The 17,395-nt window shown below is 49.4% G+C and overlaps 1 protein-coding gene across 2 annotated transcripts in view; it reads right to left on the reverse strand.

The window, feature by feature from the left end:
- Positions 1–5,115, reverse strand: part of ARRB1 (arrestin beta 1) — a 74,775-nt gene extending 69,660 nt beyond the window's left edge. For both annotated transcript variants that reach the window (XM_052652087.1, XM_052652086.1), the window contains exon 1: positions 5,047–5,115. In XM_052652087.1, coding sequence (XP_052508047.1) covers positions 5,047–5,066 — 20 coding nt within the window. In that variant the 5' untranslated portion in view covers positions 5,067–5,115. The remainder of the gene's footprint in view (positions 1–5,046) is intronic.
- Between the last annotated feature and the right edge of the window lie 12,280 nt (positions 5,116–17,395).

Genomic DNA, 17,395 nt, shown 5'->3' on the forward strand with positions numbered 1-17,395 from the left:
CCCCAGGACCCAGTTCAGGGGGCATCTTCTCCCAGGAAGCCTTTCTCAAGACCCTTTGCCCAATTCAGCGCGGCCCCTCTCTCTGGAGCCAGCACAGACATTCCCTGCTGTGACCATCTCACACCTCTGCAGTGTTCCTCCCAGTCCTCAGCTGAGCCTCACCTCCCAGGTCCCCACACCCAGAGCCCCCAGTGCCCCCGGCCCAGGGCCCCACGCCCTTCTTCCAAGAGTCTCCCTACCAGCTCCAAGCAGAGAAAAACAAGGTCCTTCCCTACTCTCCTCTGCCCACTGTGGCCCAGCTCTGCCCTCATAGCTCCATCAAAACCCCTCTCAACAAGGTACCAGCCACTGCCTTCTGCCTAAATGCCAGGGGTCTTTCCCAGTTCCACCCTCTCCTGGTCCATCCCTGCCCCGTGGCTCCCAGGACACAGCTTCCCCTGTTCCTTTCCTTCTCCTCCCTCCACCCTTACACACACGTGCTCTCCAAAGCCTCAAATGCCCCCAGCCACCCTCTCTTCAAACTCTATATCCTTCTCCCTGTGCCATGTCATCCACAATTGCCAAGTCAAATACCATCTCTAAACTGAAGACTCTCATAATGCTTGCCTCCCATGTCCATCCCTACCCTGAGATCTGGACCCATCTATGCAGAAGACCCCCGATATCTTCAACTTCCAGCCTGGCTCCCTGTCAAGCTGCCACCTACTGCAGGTCTCATTAGATGGCCAGCATGGTCACTGCAGAGGATGGCCTGGCAGAAGCCAGAGGCCACTCAGGGTGTGCTGACTCCCGGCCTGTTATTCTTCCATTGCTGCATCCCCAGTGTATGGCACACCCTCAACTCAGGACCCCTGAACCCATGTCAATGGGAGGCTTCAACCCTGGGCAGGAGGCCCAAGCTCAGAAGGAACACAGCTGTGGAGAGGTCTGAAGCCCAGAGGCGAGCCTAGAGCCAGGGATCAGACGATGGGTCAGGCTCAATGCTTCCACTCCCAGCAGTCCCATAAGTGACCCTGGCCAAAGCCACAGGACTTCCCCCATGTTCCAGCCAAGATGGGTCACACAGAGCTTAACCACCGAGACCACAGCCAAGTTTCACAGACAGCTGGTGATTACGTGTCCCCATCACACCCACCCTCCTTCCTTGCCAAAAAAGAAGAGTTCATAAACATCTGTAGAAAAGGAAATGTCATTCCATCCCATTGTCTCTCGGGAAGTCCTTCTTATTGTCTAACTTTGATCCTTTACGTTGCCAGTTGAGTTGGTAGGAATAGGGAGAAACAGAAGGGATGCTTGACTTGAGAATGGGGCTGCCAGCGAGGTAGGGGAGGTCACCTGTGAGCCAGACAATCCCCTCCTTCTGGGTGAAAGCACAGAGCAGCAAGGCAGATAGGCCTGGGTTCAAAAGCTCATTGAATGAATGGCAGTGCACAAACTACTTAATCTCTCCTAGTCTGTTTCCTGGTATAGAAAATGTCCTTGCACTAATAGAATCAGAGGGAGGACCATGAGATCATGCATGTAAACCTGGCACACGTCAGGCACCAGACGAGTACGGCTAATGGACTCTATCTCCTTGTTCATCTTTCTCAGCTCCGTTCTTGCCACAGCCTTAATTCAAATCTCACTTTCTCCCAGGCTCCTCCTCAGCCTCCCCACTGGGCTCCCTGCATCCAGGCCTGCCCCTCTTTCAGTTCAGTTCAGTCGCTCAGTCTTGTCTGACTCTTTGCGACCTCATGGACTGCAGCACATCAGGCTTCCCTCTCCATCACCAACTCCCAGGGCTTGCTCAAACTCATGTCCATCGAGTCGGTGATGCCATCCAACCATCTCGTCCTCTGTCATCCCCTTCTCCTGCCTTCAATCTTTCCCAGAATCAGGGTCTTTTCCAATAAGTCAGTTCTTCACATCAGGTAGCCAAAGGCCCCTTGCCACTGCCAACGGCATCCCTCTGCAACACAAATCTGTTCCCATCCTTGCCCTCCCCACACTCCTCTCTGAATCACCAGGGTCTTCAGGAGAAAACGTCTCCTTAGCTTGACATCCCAGGCTGTTGATAACCAGCCTGTGTTCACTCTCACCCGTCACCCTAGCCCAACCCGTAGGCGGCACATGTTGCCTCTTGCCTCCAAACCCTGTCACATTCCTCACCCCACGTCAGGAATGATGTCCCCAGCCCCACCTTCTTGTTCCAATGCCATCTCCTTCTCAGGAAAGTATCCCTCACCATGCCCCCTGCCAAAACTGTGCTGGGGACTCCTCCTTTGGCCTCGCACAGCACATGTCACCCTGTGAGATAATCACTCGCTCTGCTCTCAGTCTTTTGGAAACCGAGTAGAGCCATTCATCTCTGAACCACCAGCCCCAGCACTCAGTCAATGTTTGCAGAATGGCTGTCTGATCGCTCCGTGAGCGCTTGTTAGAAGAGTTATCACACTACCTGTATCCTATCCTATCCAGATATTCTCTCCTCCCTTCTTTCCCCCCTGACCCTGGAACTTCCTCAGGCCCAGTGACTGTTTCTGATTCATTCTCGTTGTCACTTTCACGTGGGGGTGGCGAATCTAAGTGCAGAATGGACGCACGACTCCTGACCCTTCAAGTATTAGACATTTGCCGTCTCGTCATCTAAGTCGGAGACAAAGTAGAATCCCATGCTTTACAGAAAAAGGCAAGGCACGGCCTATTATTGATTGTCTTTCGCTTTCAAATTACTCAGGAAATCTGTCTGGAAGGGAGAGGGAGGCCTCCTGGGACTACAGGGGAGCCCAGGAGAGAGAATGGGGCCACCATCCCATGGACTACAGCCAGGTCTAAGCACCAGGCTTCCAGCAGCACCTCCTCCCCTGCCAGGTATATTTAGAAAACACAGGGAGGGTCCTGAAAATGTTAGGTATGGATAGCTACGATTTACAGGTGGGAAAGCTAAGGTCCTCAAGCTCCCAGTGACTTAGAGACACAGCAGGGAAGTCATGGAAAATACCTAGCTCCAGAAATAGGGTCTCCAACAGGTGCCCACCCTGCTGACAACCTATGCCAGCAGGAGAGCAACGACACTTCCCCCCAGTCACAGAGAGGCTAACCAAGGCCCAGGAGGGGCTGAGTCACCCTGATGGCGAAGCAGCACAAGAGGGACGTCGGGGAGGGGGAAGGGCTTCTGGCTCCCTGCAGGGAGAGAAGTCCCACCTCCCTGATCAGGAAGATACTGTCCCTGGGGTACCTGGACGTTGTGGAAGAGACTCACACATGCTCCCCTGAGGACAGAGACCTGGTTCCTGGGTCAGCCGACTGCAAGGGGACTAGCCATCAAGGTGAATGCAGATGCCTCGCCATCTTCTGCAGCCTCCACCACCAGCTGGGCCTCCACCCACAGAACCAGCCATGAAACCCGGACCTCAAACCAGGGTCCACAAGGGGCTTGACAGTGCCCAACAGTGAGCTCCAGAGAAACGGATCAAGTAGACTCCAGCTTCTGGCCCCTCTTGACCTTAAGCAAGTCAGGGTAACCTCTCTAAGCTCTGGTTCCTTCTCGGGAAAACAGGAGGAGCAAAGTTAACCTCCTCGCAGAGCCGGCAGGAGGCAGTTTTTAAACCTTCAGAGCACAAGTTATCTCTGAGCCTCGGTTTCTTCTAGAAAATGGAGCTAATCTCTGCACAATTTTTCTCAGGTTGTTGAGAGCGAGTGTCAGACAGCAGTGAGTGTTACACTGCTTTATCAGTGGTCCCAAAATATGATGGGCACGGGGGCTCTTTCTCTCTATGAGCTCTGTGGGGAAGGAATGGGTCTTGCACACCTTTGTACCCCACCTTATGCCTCATACATGCCAGGTGCTCTGTAAATAGTTATTGGAAGTAAGGAGAGAGTAGGGCAGGGCATAGACAAAGAACAGACTGGGGAGAAGTGGGGTACAAAGACAGAAGGGGGTAAAGGAAGAAGAGAATGAATAAGAGGGTTCATGTCGAAGGGGTAAGAGGAGATACGGGAGAAACGTCTATCTGAACTGAAGGGAGCTGGTGGAGCGAAAGGGCGGATCTAGGGTGACAAAGATGCCTGCCTGACAGGGGCTTGTCCTGGGCCCCAGCGCCCCTCCCTTTTCTGTCCCAGTTTCCCATTTCAGAGGCAGACCTCTCCCTTTCTGCGCCAGGGCAGGCTCCTAGGGAGACCCAAGCCCCCTCTCCCCACCCTCCTGCCAGAGGAGATCTGCAGCCCTTGGGGAGGTCAGAGGGAAGGGAAGTATTTTTCCCAGGCTCCAGGGGGCCTCCCACCCGGTGTGGTGTGTGCATTTCCACTTCTCCACTTGTGGGGACTGGAGTGAGTGTGTCAGAGGCCCACTGGGCTGTTGGCATGCGATCCAGGGTGTCTGTCTGGGCATTAGTCTGATGTGTGTCTGTGGGGGTCCGCTCTAGTGTGGTCTTTTGAACACTTTGCTGGTGACAGACACGCCAACATAAGTGTTCCTGTTGGTAAGGGAGACAGCAGGGTGTCTCAGTGACAGTGTTTGTTACCATTTGCGTTAAGTGTATGTATCAAGGTAGGTCAACATGTGTACACGAGCATGAAGGTGTGTTAGCGTTGGTATGTGTTGGAGTGTGACCTGTGTGTGCCCCCACACACAAGAACATGTCAGCAAGAATGTATTGATGAGTGTGTACCAGTGAGTGTGTGACAGTGTCACTGGATGTGCTGACATGTGGCAGTGAATGTCAGTGTGTGCCAAAACAGAGCGCCCATGGATGAGTGTGCCTGTGTGTCCGTGAGCGTGTGCCATTGTGTGTCAGCCTGCCCTCTGCGTCCCTGAGCCGGGTAGCCAGTGCTGGGTGTCAGCGAATGAGTGCGTGCGCGTGTGTCTCCGTGGCCAGGTCCCCGCGCCCCCAGCCCTGCCGGCGACCACACGGGAGACCTCGGGTGGAGCAGAGCCGAGAGCCGCGGAGCCAGAGGCGGCGGGGTGGCTGCGCACGCACAGCCGGGACACGGACTAGGACCCCCTCCCGCGCCCTCGCCCGGCTCGCCCCCACGCGCGCCGGACTGGCCGCCGCCCGCACTCACCGCGTCCCTTTGTCGCCCATGGTCCGAGGCGGCCGCGGGGAGGTCCGCGGCGTCAGCGCCCAGGCTGGAAAATCCCCGGCCGACAGGAGGGGCGCGGGCCAGCCGGTTCCCGGCTCCTGCTCCGCCTCCTCCGCGCTCCGGGCCGCCGCCCCCGCCCGGTCCCGCAGCGCCGCACAGCGCCCGCCGCGGCCGGGGCGGGGAGCCGGGGAGCCGGGGAGCCGGGGAGCCGGGGAGCCCAGCACCCGAGCGGGGAGGGCCCGCGGGGCCGGTGTGCGCGTGTGTGCGCGCCGCCCAGCCAGCCGCTGGGCAGGGCTCAGGCGCGTCAGGGCCCGGAGGTCGGCGTTCAAGGTCCACACGGGTGCTGCCCCGCGTGTGTGTGTGTACGTGAGGGCGCACGCTGGATGGGTATACGTGCGCGTGTATGAACGCGAGGGTGCGGGTGCGTGTGCACCGCTGTGTGCGCTGCCGAATGGGGTGCGTTCGCCTGGCTGGAGAGGGGTGCTCGTCTTTGTGCAGCGTGCGTGTGTGCAGGCGCGCTCCCCTGCGCACGCCGCGGGGCGGCTGGGGGGCAGCCTTTGCGTGTGCGGGGGCGTGGACGCCGAAGGTGCGCCTGCAACCCCAGGGCGGAGCTCCAGGCGGCTCCCCGGGTCGGGTGGGGGGTCGGTGGGAAACAGGGGGCCTGCGGTGGCGTTCGCCCGACGCCCCACCCTACCCGCACCCCACCTCCCCGCCCTTCTGGAGCGAGAACACCCTACCACACCACAGGGACAGGAAGAAGGGGCTCAGGGGGCTGGCGCAGGCAGTGTCAGCGGTGGGGAACTGATGAGGGTGGGAGGGGACCCGAGGCGAGCCGGGGTAGCTGTGGTGACGGCCCGGAAGAGGAAGCATGGTGAAAAGAGGAGATAAGGAAGGGGGCCTAGGCCTGGCCGGCTGTGGCCTGGGAGTCTGAACTGGCTGAGTTGCATAAGGGAAGAGTCCCTACCTAGCTAGCTTCATGGCCTGTTGTGGGTGACCCTGGACCCCAGCCCTCTCAGAGCCAGTCTACAAACATGTGAAGTGGGATATTAACACCAGCTTGCGGAATCGTCCCTAGAAGTTCGCTGGCCTACCCTGAGTGCCTGACGCACAGTAGGCATCCAGTGAATGTAAGCATGTCCTTTTGCAGGCTTCTCTGGTGTTCTGCAAAATCCTGCCTGGGACCCTGCTTTGTCTGAGATCCATTCCCCCTTTGCAGGTGGTGGAAGCGTGTGAGGTCCTTCCCACCCCCTCACTGCTGGGATTTGGCTAATTGACCTTGTTAGAGCCCTAATATTGGTATATTAATGGGAGGAAAGGAAGCTATCATTTACTCTGATGTGATTGTGGGTCTGTAAACATCTCCTGTAATTATGCTCAGAAGCAGTTACCTATGCTGTTTATACATAATTGGGAAAGGATATCCCAGTACAATCACTATAATTGTGTTCAGATGGGCAGATGGTTGAGGAGGGGCCCTGTTGATGGGCAGACGGCGTGGTCCAGAGTCTGGGCAATGTTAGGAATTGGGAGAGTTGGATTAAGGCCCAGAACCTCCCTCCTGGCCTTGGCCTCTGGGCTTCGCCCTCACTCCCACAGGGGAAGGAGAGGAAGCCACCTGCTGTTTCTGCTGAGGTTGGGGACTTGAGAGAAGCATGCCAGAGTCCAGCATGATGACAGGAGGCTTATCAAGTGAGCCAGAGGGGACTTTAACCACTTTGGAGGGGGCCAGGTCCACCCGTTCTCTGCATCCGTTTCCCCACCTAGAAAACATCGGTTCATCCCTACCAAATGATTTCCAGGGCCTCTCCTCATGATGATACCTAAGGCACCTGGATTTTAAAATTCAGCCAAAGTCTGCATTTGACGCAATAAGTCTTTGTGTTTAGTTAACTATGAAGCATAAGATCATAATGTTACATGGGGCTTCGCTGGTGGTCCAGAGTTTAAGAATCCACCTTGCAATGCAGGGGACACCGATGTGATGCCCGGTCTGGGACGATCCCACTTGCCATAGGGTAACTAAGCCCTTGCACCACAACTACGGAAGCCTGTGCACTGAGAGCCCACGCTCCACAGCAAGAGAAGCCATTCCAATGGGAAGCCAGTGCGCCCCAACTAGAGAGTAGCCCCTACTCTCTGCAGCTAGAGAAAGCCCATGCCCAGCGTAAAGACTAAGCACAGCCAAAAATAAACACATATATATATGCATTTAAAAAGATAATGTTCAAATTACTTCCAAGTAAAACAGTCCAGAAAGATGTATCAGATGGTTTCAGGTAACTCCTGAAAGAGCTCCCACATAGCTTTTCCGAGCTCAGTATGGAAAACATGGCTCTAACGTTCTAGGGACATTGAACATTACAGGGTTTCAAGTACATCCCCCTCTCCACTAACCTATAAACATCATGAGGGGGGTGTATGGGTACCTGGGACTACTTGATGCTCACAATTCTATGAGATCGACATTCTTTTCCTTTTTAAAAAAAATGATATGAGCAAACTGATACTTGGAAAAACTAAGTATTTTCGCCAAATCCATTGCCTCCTCTGAACCTTGGCCTCTGATTCCTGCTCGCCACTGTGTGAGTGCATCTTCAGTCACTTCAGTCATGTCCGCCTCTTTGTGACCCTGTGGACTGTAGCCACCAGGCTCCTCTGTCCATGGGATTCTCCAGCTAGAATACTGGAGTGGGCTGCTGTGGCCTGCTCCAGGGGATCTTCCCGAACCAGGGATTGAACCCGTGTCTCCTGCATTGGCAGGTAAGTTCTTTACCACTAGCACTGCCTGGGAAGCCCTCTGCTCCTAGCCCTCCCTAAAGTGAAACTAATATTGGTAGAGTCAGAATCTGGCCCTTGATTCACTCTTGATTCAGTAACTGTTTATTGAATGTGCCATGCATGGTTCTAGGAATCTACAAATCATGGTCAGTAAGACAAATGAAACTGTCATTTCAGTGAGGGTTCCTACTGAGAGAAGAGTTTACTTGTCAGGACCTTTGGATAATATAGTTATTCCTAGCAGAATTAAAATTAATAAAAATGTAGAAGTAGTGATGTGGAGGAGACCTCTATAAATATAAAAAGTCTAATTTCAGACAGTGATAGGCGTTATAAAGGAAATAAAAGTGATAAAACAAAGAGTGTTGAAGGCAACTGTCCTAAGAAAAAGGTTCTTCAAGGAGAGGACCTCTGGAAGGAGATCTGTAGCTGAGGACTCAGCCGTGTGTATCGTACGGGGAGAGCCAGGAGAAGAGCCACCCAGGCAGGGGGAGCAGCAAGTACAGAAGCTGGGCTTTCCTGAAGCACAGGAGCAAGGACAGGGTACCTGGGTTTCTGTGAACAGGGAAGAGTGGTGGGGATTGTGCAGGGCTTGTCGCCGAGGCTGAGGAGTCTGCGGAGCCAGTGGAGGACTTAGGAGATGAATGACTGTGCCTGATTTACATTCTTAAAGGTCACTGGCTGTTGGGTGGAGATGTTTTGGAGCAAGACAGGAGCAGAGGCGGGGCATCCCATTATTGGACCAGGTCAGAGAGAACTGCTGGTTGGCCTAAGGTGACGCAGCAGAAATGAAGAGAAGTAAAGGGGTTCATCTATGTTTGGAGGTAAAGTCAACAGCTCCTGCTGCAGGATGGACTGTGGACAGTGGATGGTCCAGGAATGCGCTGAGATTTGAGGTGGGTCTGCTTGTTCCACACTCCATGCAGCCCACCTCCCCACACATTTCTCCAAGGGCGCTGATGCTTGAGAGGACTGGAGGCCCCCTTCCTTCCTCTTTTAGTTTATTTGTAATATATCTTCTGCTTGAAAACCAGAGTGAGTTTTCTAAAGGGTAGATAGATTCGGTAATTGAGGTGGTCATCTCCTGGTATGTCCCAACTTGGGCCAGTCACATCCCTGAAATTTATTACTCACAATAATTTTTTTTTTTAATCAAGGAGAGAGGGAGGGAGAGATGGAAGGAGGGAGAGAAGGGAAGGGAGGAGAAGAGAGAAAAGAACTATTCTTGGTTTATAGATGAGAAAACAAATGCTCTGGGAGGAAAAGCGTCTAAGCCAAGGACATAACAAATAAAATAGCTGCAGCTCACACCTAAAACCTCTGCTTAGCTGGTCAGGTAGCTGAAGGTCAGACTGAATGAAGTGTGAGTGGGTCGGTGGGTGGATGAGTTTTCAGCTCCCTCCTCAACAAAGGATGTGAGACTGACTGGTACACACCTTTGAGGTCTTAAAGGTGAATAAACTTTTCACCTAAGGAGCTTCCCTACCTCTGCCCCGAGCAGAAATCTGCATGTCATCTTTGACACCTCTGTTTCCCCCACTCAATCCATGTCAAGCTAGTCCTCTACTTCTGCCTCCTAAGTGTCTCCCAGTAAGCCTGAGATGTAGGCAGGAGCAAGACCATGCTGATCCTGGAGGGTTGTGTTAAGGAATTTGGTCTTTATCCAAAGATCAATAAGGAAGCTTTGAAAGATTTTAAACAGAGCAGTGACATGCTCAGACATGTGTTTTGAGGAGATGGCTCTGGGTGCTGTATGAAATGTGGATTGGACATGGGCCAGAGGGATGTGGAGGAGGAGATCAATTAGGAGGCAGTGTCAGCCATTTAAAGAGGAATGATAACTGCATTCCAGGGAGAGGACACGCAACAGCTGCAAAGCCAGAAGGGAGGAAGGAAAGGGCATGACACTGGAAAGATTCAGATGGATCTCTGGCCAAAATACAGAGAAGAGAGAGGAGGAGCTGCAAAGGAGGATGGGGGCCATATCCTGAGGAAGCAGGCTTACAGATGGGTCAGCTCCCCAATAAAACAGCAGGGGCTGTTACATTTGTCTAACAAGATCTGCAGATTGTCCAACAAGATTGCTTTGTGGTGAGATTATGATGGAGGACAATTCAAAGTTCCTTTTTTTAAAATCTAAAGATATTTTATTTTTGGCTGCTCTGGGTCTGCATTGCTGTGCACGGGCTTTCTCTAGTTGCAGCAAGTGGGGGCTGCTCTCTACTTGTGGTGCTAGGCTTCAGTGCAGTGGCTTCTCTTGTTTCAGAGCACGGGCTGCAGGGCGCTGGCTCAGTAGTTGTGGTGCACGAGCATAGTTGCCCTCTTGGCATGTGGAGTCTTCCTGGAACAGAGATAGATAGGCCCTGTGTCTCCTTCACTGGCAGGCAGATTTCCAACCACTGGACCACCATGGAAGTCCTCAAGGTTCTTACTTATGATCATAGAAACCAATTCTGATTGACTTACTTATACAGTGAGCTTACTGGCAAGACAGTCATGTAGCTCCCACTGCTGAATGATGGAGTCCACAATTTATATCCCCACTATTGCCACAGCCACATCTAGCCCTCTTGCTGCCTTAGAAACAAAATATGGCTACTTCCACCTCTGTCTCTAGATGGATTCTTAGCTGGCTCTGCTTCTTTGAGTCAAAGTCCCCCATGCATGTGATTGGCTGAGCCTAGTCATGTGCCCTTGCCTTAAGTCATGTGATCCCCCCTTGCTATAAGGACACTGAGAAACTGTGCAGTTGGCATTTGTGATTCCATACTGCAAGGCAGGATTTGCCTTACTCCAGTACCCAAAAAGGGGAGGATTCCCCAAACAGGAGTAAGGAGTTTTGAAGCTGAGTAGCCAAAAAAATACAAATACCTGCTTTACTGTGAAATACAGTAGAAGGAACTTCCTCAAGTTAATAAAGAAAAACTTTGAAGAGCTTACAATTAACATGACACTAAAGTTGAAAAACTTACTGAATGCTTTCCCTGTAAGATCAGGAATAAGGCAAGGCTTTCAGTCCTCACTTCTATTAAATTCGATACAAGAGATCCTATCTATCACAATAGGAATAAAAAGAAATAAAAGGCACAGAGATTGGAAAGAAGTAAGTGGAGCTGTCTATATTTGCAGATGATATGGTTGTTAGCATAAAAATACTAAGGAATGTACAAACAGCTACTGGAATTAATAAATGAAGTCAATATATAAAAATCAGTTGTGTTTCCATATACTAGCCAGAAAGAACTGGAAATGGAATTAAGAATTCTGTTTACAAGAGTAGGGAAAAACATAAAATCCTTATGCATAAATATGACAAAAGACATTCTAGATCTTTACCTTTCACTGAAAAGCATAAAACATTGTCTAGAGAAATTAGAAGAGATCTAAATAGTCAGGGGCGGAGGCCGTGATGAGCTACCACATGCCGGAACGTCCAACGAGCGGTGGCTGTGCGGGTGCAGGAGGGCCTAGAGGAGCTACTCCACATTCAAGGCCAGGAGGGGCGGCAGTGAGGAAATACCCCTCATCCAAGTTAAGGAGCAGCGGTTGCGCTTTGCTGGAGCATCCGTGAAGAGATACCCCACGACCAAGGTAAGAGAAACCCAAGTAAGACAGTAGGTGTTGCGAGAGGGTATCAGAGGGCAGACACATTGAAACTATAATCACAGAAAACTAGCCAATCTGATCACATGGACCACAGCCTTGTCTAACTCAGTGAAGCTAAGCCATGCTGTGTGGAGCCACCAAGACAGACAGGTCATGGTGGAGAGGTCTGACAGAATGTGGTCCACTGGAGAAGGGAATGGCAAACCACTTCAGTATTCTTGCCTTGAGAACCCCATGAACAATATGAACAGGCAAAATGATAGGATACTGAAAGAGGAACTCCCGAGGTCGGTAGGTGCCCAACATGCTACTGGAGATCAGTGGAGAAATAACTCCAGAAAGAATGAAGGGATGGGGCCAAAGCAAAAACAATACCCAGTTGTGGATGTGACTGGAGATAGAAGCAAGGTCCGATGCTGTAAAGAGCAATATTGCATAGGAACTTAGAATGTTAGGTCCATGAATCAAGGCAAATCAGAAGTGGTCAAACAGGAGATGGCAAGAGTGAACATTGATATTGTAGGAATCAGGGAACTAAAATGGACTGGAATGGGTGAATTTAACTCAGATGACCATTATATCTACTATTGTGGGCAAGAATCCCTTAGAAGAAATGGAGTAGCCATCATGGTCAACAAAAGAGGCTGAAATGCAGTACTTGGATGCAATCTCAAAAACGACAGAATGATCTCTGTTTGTTTCCAAGGCAAACCATTCAATATCATGGTAATCCAAGTCTATGCCCCGACCAATAATGCTGAAGAAGCTGAAGTTGAACTGTTCTATGAAGACCTACAAGACCTTTTAGAACTAACACCCAAAAGAGACGTCCTTTTCATTATAGGGGACTGGAACGCAAAAGCAGGAAGTCAGGAAACACCTGGAGTAACAGGCAAATTTGGCCTTGGAGTACGGAATGAAGCAGGGCAAAGGCTAATAGAATATTGCAAAGAGAACATACTGGTCATAGCAAACATCCTCTTCCAACAACACAAGAGTAGAGTCTACACATGGATATCACCAGATGGTCAACACCGAAATCAGATTGATTATATTCTTTGCAGCCAAAGATGAAGAAGCTCTATACAGTCAGCAAAAACAAGACTGGGAGCTGACTGTGGCTCAGATCATGAACTCCTTATTGCCAAATTCAGACTTAAATTGAAGAAAGTAGGGAAAACCTCTAGACCATTCGGGTATGACCTAAATCAAATCCATTATGATTATACAGTGGAAGTGAGAAATAGATTTAAAGGACTAGATCTGATAGACAGAGTGCCTGATGGACAGAGGTTCATGACATTGTACAGGAGACAGGGATCAAGACCATCCTCAAGAAAAAGAAATGCAAAAAAGCAAAATGGCTTTCTGAGGAGGCCTTACAAATAGCTGTGAAAAGAAGAGAAGTGAAAAGCAAAGGAGAAAAGGAAAGATATAAGCATCTCAATGCAGAGTTCCAAAGAACAGCAAGGAGAGATAAGAAAGCCTTCCTCAACGATCAATGCAAAGAAATAGAGGAAAACAACAGAATGGGAAAGACTAGAGATCTCTTCAAGAAAATTAGAGATACCAAGGGAACATTTCATGCAAAGATGGGCTCGATAAAGGGCAGAAATGGTATAGACCGAACAGAAGCAGAAGATATTAAGAAGAGGTGGCAAGAATACACAGAAGAACTGTACAAAAAAGATTTTCATGACCCGGTTAATCACGGTGGTGTGATCACTAATCTAGAGCCAGACATCCTGGAATGTGAAGTCAAGTGGGTCTTAGGAAGCATCACTACAAACAAAGCTAGTGGAGGTAATGGAATTCCAGTTGAGCTATTTCAAATCCTGAAAGATGATACTGTGAAAGTGCTGCACTCAATATGCCAGCAAATTGGGAAAGTTCAGCAGTGGCCACAGGACTGGAAAAGCTGAGTTTTCCTGCCAATCCCAAAGAAAGGCAATGCCAAAGAATGCTCAAACTACCGCACAATTGCACTCGTCTCACATGCTAGTAAAGTAATGCTCAAAATTCTCCAAGCCAGGCTTCAGCAATACGTGCACTGTGAACTTCCAGATGTTCAAGCTGGCTTTAGAAAAGGCAGAGAAACTAGAGATCAAATTGCCAACAACCGCTGGATCATGGAAAAAGCAAGAGAGTTCTAGAAAAACACCTATTTCTGTTTTATTGACTATGCCAAAGCCTTTGACTGTGTGGATCACAATAAACTGTGGAGAATTCTGAAAGAGATGGGAATACTGACCACCTGACCTGCCTCTTGAGAAATCTGTATGCAGGTCAGGAAGCAACAGTTAGAACTGGACATAGAACAACAGACTGGTTCCAAATAGGAAAGGAGCACATGAAGGCTGTATATTGTCACCGTGCTTATCTAACTTATATGCAGAGTACATCATGAGAAATGCTGGGCTGGAAGAAGCACAAGCTGGAATCAAGATTGCTGGGGGAAATATCAATAACCTCAGATATGCAGATGACACCACCCTTATGGCAGAAAGTGAAGAGGAACTAAAGAGCCTCTTGATGAAAGTGAAAGAGGAGAGTGAAAAAGTTGGCTTAAAGCTCAACATTCAGAAAACTAAGATCATGGCGTCTCGTCCATCACTTCATGGCAAATAGATGGGGAAACAGTGAAAGCAGTGTCAGGCTTTATTTTTTTGTGCTCCAAAATCACTGCAGATGGTGATTGCAGCCATGAAATTAAAAGACGGTTACTCCTTGGAAGGAAAATTATGACCAAACTAGACAGCATATTGAAAAGCAGAGACATTACTTTGCCAACAAAGGTCCGTCTAGTCAAGGCTATGGTTTTTCCAGTGGTCGTGTATGGATGTGAGAGTTGGACTGTGAAGAAAGCTGAGCCGAAAAATCGATGCTTTTGAACTGTGGTGTTGGAGAAGACTCTTGAGAGTCCCTTGGCCTGCAAGGAGATCCAACCAGTCCATTCTAAAGGAGATCAGTCCTGGGTGTTCATTGGAAGGACTGATGCTGAAGCTGAAACTCCAGTACTTTGGCCACCTGATGCGAAGAGGTGACTCATTGGAAAAGGTCCTGATGCTGGGAGGGATTGGGGGCAAGAGGAGAAGGGGACGACAGAGGATGAGATGGTTGGATGGCATCACCAACTCAATGGACATGAGTTTGGGTGAACTCCGGGAGTTGGTGATGGACAGGGAGGCCTGGCGTGCTGTGATTCATGGGGTTGCAAAGAGTCGGACATGACTGAGCAACTGAGCTGAACTGAACTGAAGGTGGGTGAAAAGTATGATTGCTTTAATTTGCATTTCCCTTTTTTAAGGTTTTTTTTTTTTCCAGATTTACTGAGATACAGGTGAAATATAACACTGTGTAAGGAAGGTGATGATGTGGCAACTGTATATATTGCAAAATGATTACCATAGTAAGATCAGTCACATAGTTACCTTGTGTGTGTGTGTGTGTGTGTGTGTGTGTGTGTGTGTGTGTGAACTTCTAGGACTTACTCTCAGTCGGTCACGACTGAGCGACTGAACTGAACTGAAATAAAGGAAGAAACATACCAAATTGATGGCTTAGAAGACATTACTAGGCTGTTATTGTCCCCCAAAAAATCAATCTATAATTCCATATAATCAAAATCAAAATCCCAATAAGCTTTTCTTTTTTTAATAGGCCTTTATGTGAGAAATTTATATGGAAAAAACTAAATCCATCTTGGGGGAAGAAAGAGACAAAGTTGGAGACCCACACCCATGACTTCAAAACCTAATATTAAGCTATAATCATGAACATGTAACAGTCCTGGTACAAGGACAGACAAATAAATTAAGGGAAGGGAAATAAGGCCACAAATCAATTGTCGACATCCCCTTATGGATTGTAAACTTCATATTTGTATGTGAATTTGTTTGGTCCCTTGATTTGTCTTCAGAGTCTAAATAGGGCAGAGTTAATGATTGTAATGTAACAACAGCCAGATTGTAGTACATAGTAGATGCCCAATAAATAATTATTAAATAAGTGCATTTTAGGGAATGAAGTGGGAGTAGCAATCTGGTCTCCTTCCAAGGTCAAACTGTTCTCCGTCAGACATGCAGTTTTGGAGGCAAAGAAACTACTGTACCTTAATCTACTCCACACCGCCTCTCCTAGCTCCATTCCTTGGAGAATGGAATTGTATTTCTTCACCTTAGCCATCCAGAAATCAGAATCACCAGCTCCTGGAACTCCACCCCGCCTACTCTACTGCCGCAGACCCTCCAAAGTTCAGGAAGCAGATCATGCTGTCAGCTCTAGAGGTGACACCCACAAGTCCTGGACTCCTTGGTCTCCTCCAGTAGAACACAGACTCAGAAGAAGTGACAGGTGAAGCTAGAAATCACCCCCTTAGAAAGGGTGACCAAATGCCTAGGTTTGCCCAGGACAGAGAGTTTTCCTGAGACAAAGGACTTTCCATTTTAAAACCAGGATGTGCTTGTGTGTATGCTAAGTTGCTTCAGTCGTGTGCGATTCTTTGCAACCCCATGGACTGTTGCCCGTCAGGCTCCTCTGTCCATGGGATTCTCCAGGCAAGAACCCTGGAATGGGTTGCCATGCCCTCCTTCAGGGGATCTTTCTGACCCAGGGATTGAACCCACATCTCTTATGTTTCCTGCATTGGCAGGTGGGTTCTTTACCACTATTAAAACCAGGATGTGTTGTTCAGTCGCCAAGGAATGTCCAACTCGTGCGACCCCATTGACTGCAGCACACCAGGCTTCTGTGTCCTTCACCATCTCCCAGAGTTTGCCCGAGTTCATCTCCAATGAATCAGTGATGCCATCCAACCGTCTCATCTTCTGTTGCCCTCTTCTCCTTCTGCCTTCAATCTTTCCCAGCATCGGAGTCTTTTCCAATGAGTCAACTTTTCACATTAGATGGCCAAAGTATTGGAGCTTCAGCTTTAGCTTCAGTCCTTTCAGAGAGTGTTCAGTGTTGATTTCCTTTAAGATTGACTGATTTGATCTGTTTGCTTTCCAAGGGACTCTCAAGAGTCTTCTCCAGCACCACAGTTTAAAAGCAGCACTTCTTTGGCACTCTGCCTTGTTGGTAGTCCAAGATTTTGTTGTTATTCAATCACTCAGTGGTGTCCAACTCTTTACGATCTCATGGACTGCAGCACACCAGGCTTCCCTGTCCTTCACCATCTCCTGGAGCTTGCTCAAACTCATGTCCATTGAGCCAGTGATGCCATAAACCATCTCATTTTCTGTCATCCCCTTCTCTCCTGCCTTCAGTCTCTCCCAGCATTAGGGTCTTTTCTAATGACTGGGGTCTTCGTAGTCCAGGATACTGGTGGGCAAACAAGAAGAGTTGGTCACCATACCTCCCAGGATTCCTGCCTCAACCTTCCTCATTCTGAAAAGGGAAGTCAAATGGACTATACCCTTCCCATGGTGGGGAATACCGCTCTAGGGTCAGCAGTCTACTGTAAGGATCAATTTACATTTCAAGAACAAATATGGAGGCATGTCCCCAGCTCCAAAGCAGAGCCTGAAGCTCAGCAAGTGCTAGGTAAGCTGTTGGATGGATGAACATACTAGAAGAGCAGAGGAAAGGGACCCTGCCTCTGGGAACACGTCTACCCAAGCAGGGCTGTGTTCTGTAGCCATAGTTTGCACAGGACCAGCCTCATCCAGACCTATCATTTCCCTTCCCACCCTGCACATTCCATCAGAGACCCAGCTTTTGAACCAGTGTTCAACATTTACATACATTTATATTATGTTTATGAAGCATTGTTTTATAAAAGCAACATATATTTTTAATACTTTAATACAGAATGTTACTAAGAAAAATCTCCGTCTTACTCCACACCATCCCACCCAGCTGTAGGCCTCCTCTTTCAAGGAAACCAGTGGGAATTCCCTGGCAGGTCCAGTGGTCAGGACTCTGCTTTCATTGCCATGGGCCATGTGAC

Source organism: Budorcas taxicolor, chromosome 15, assembly GCF_023091745.1.
Source record: "Budorcas taxicolor isolate Tak-1 chromosome 15, Takin1.1, whole genome shotgun sequence".
Lineage (NCBI taxonomy): Eukaryota > Metazoa > Chordata > Mammalia > Artiodactyla > Bovidae > Budorcas > Budorcas taxicolor.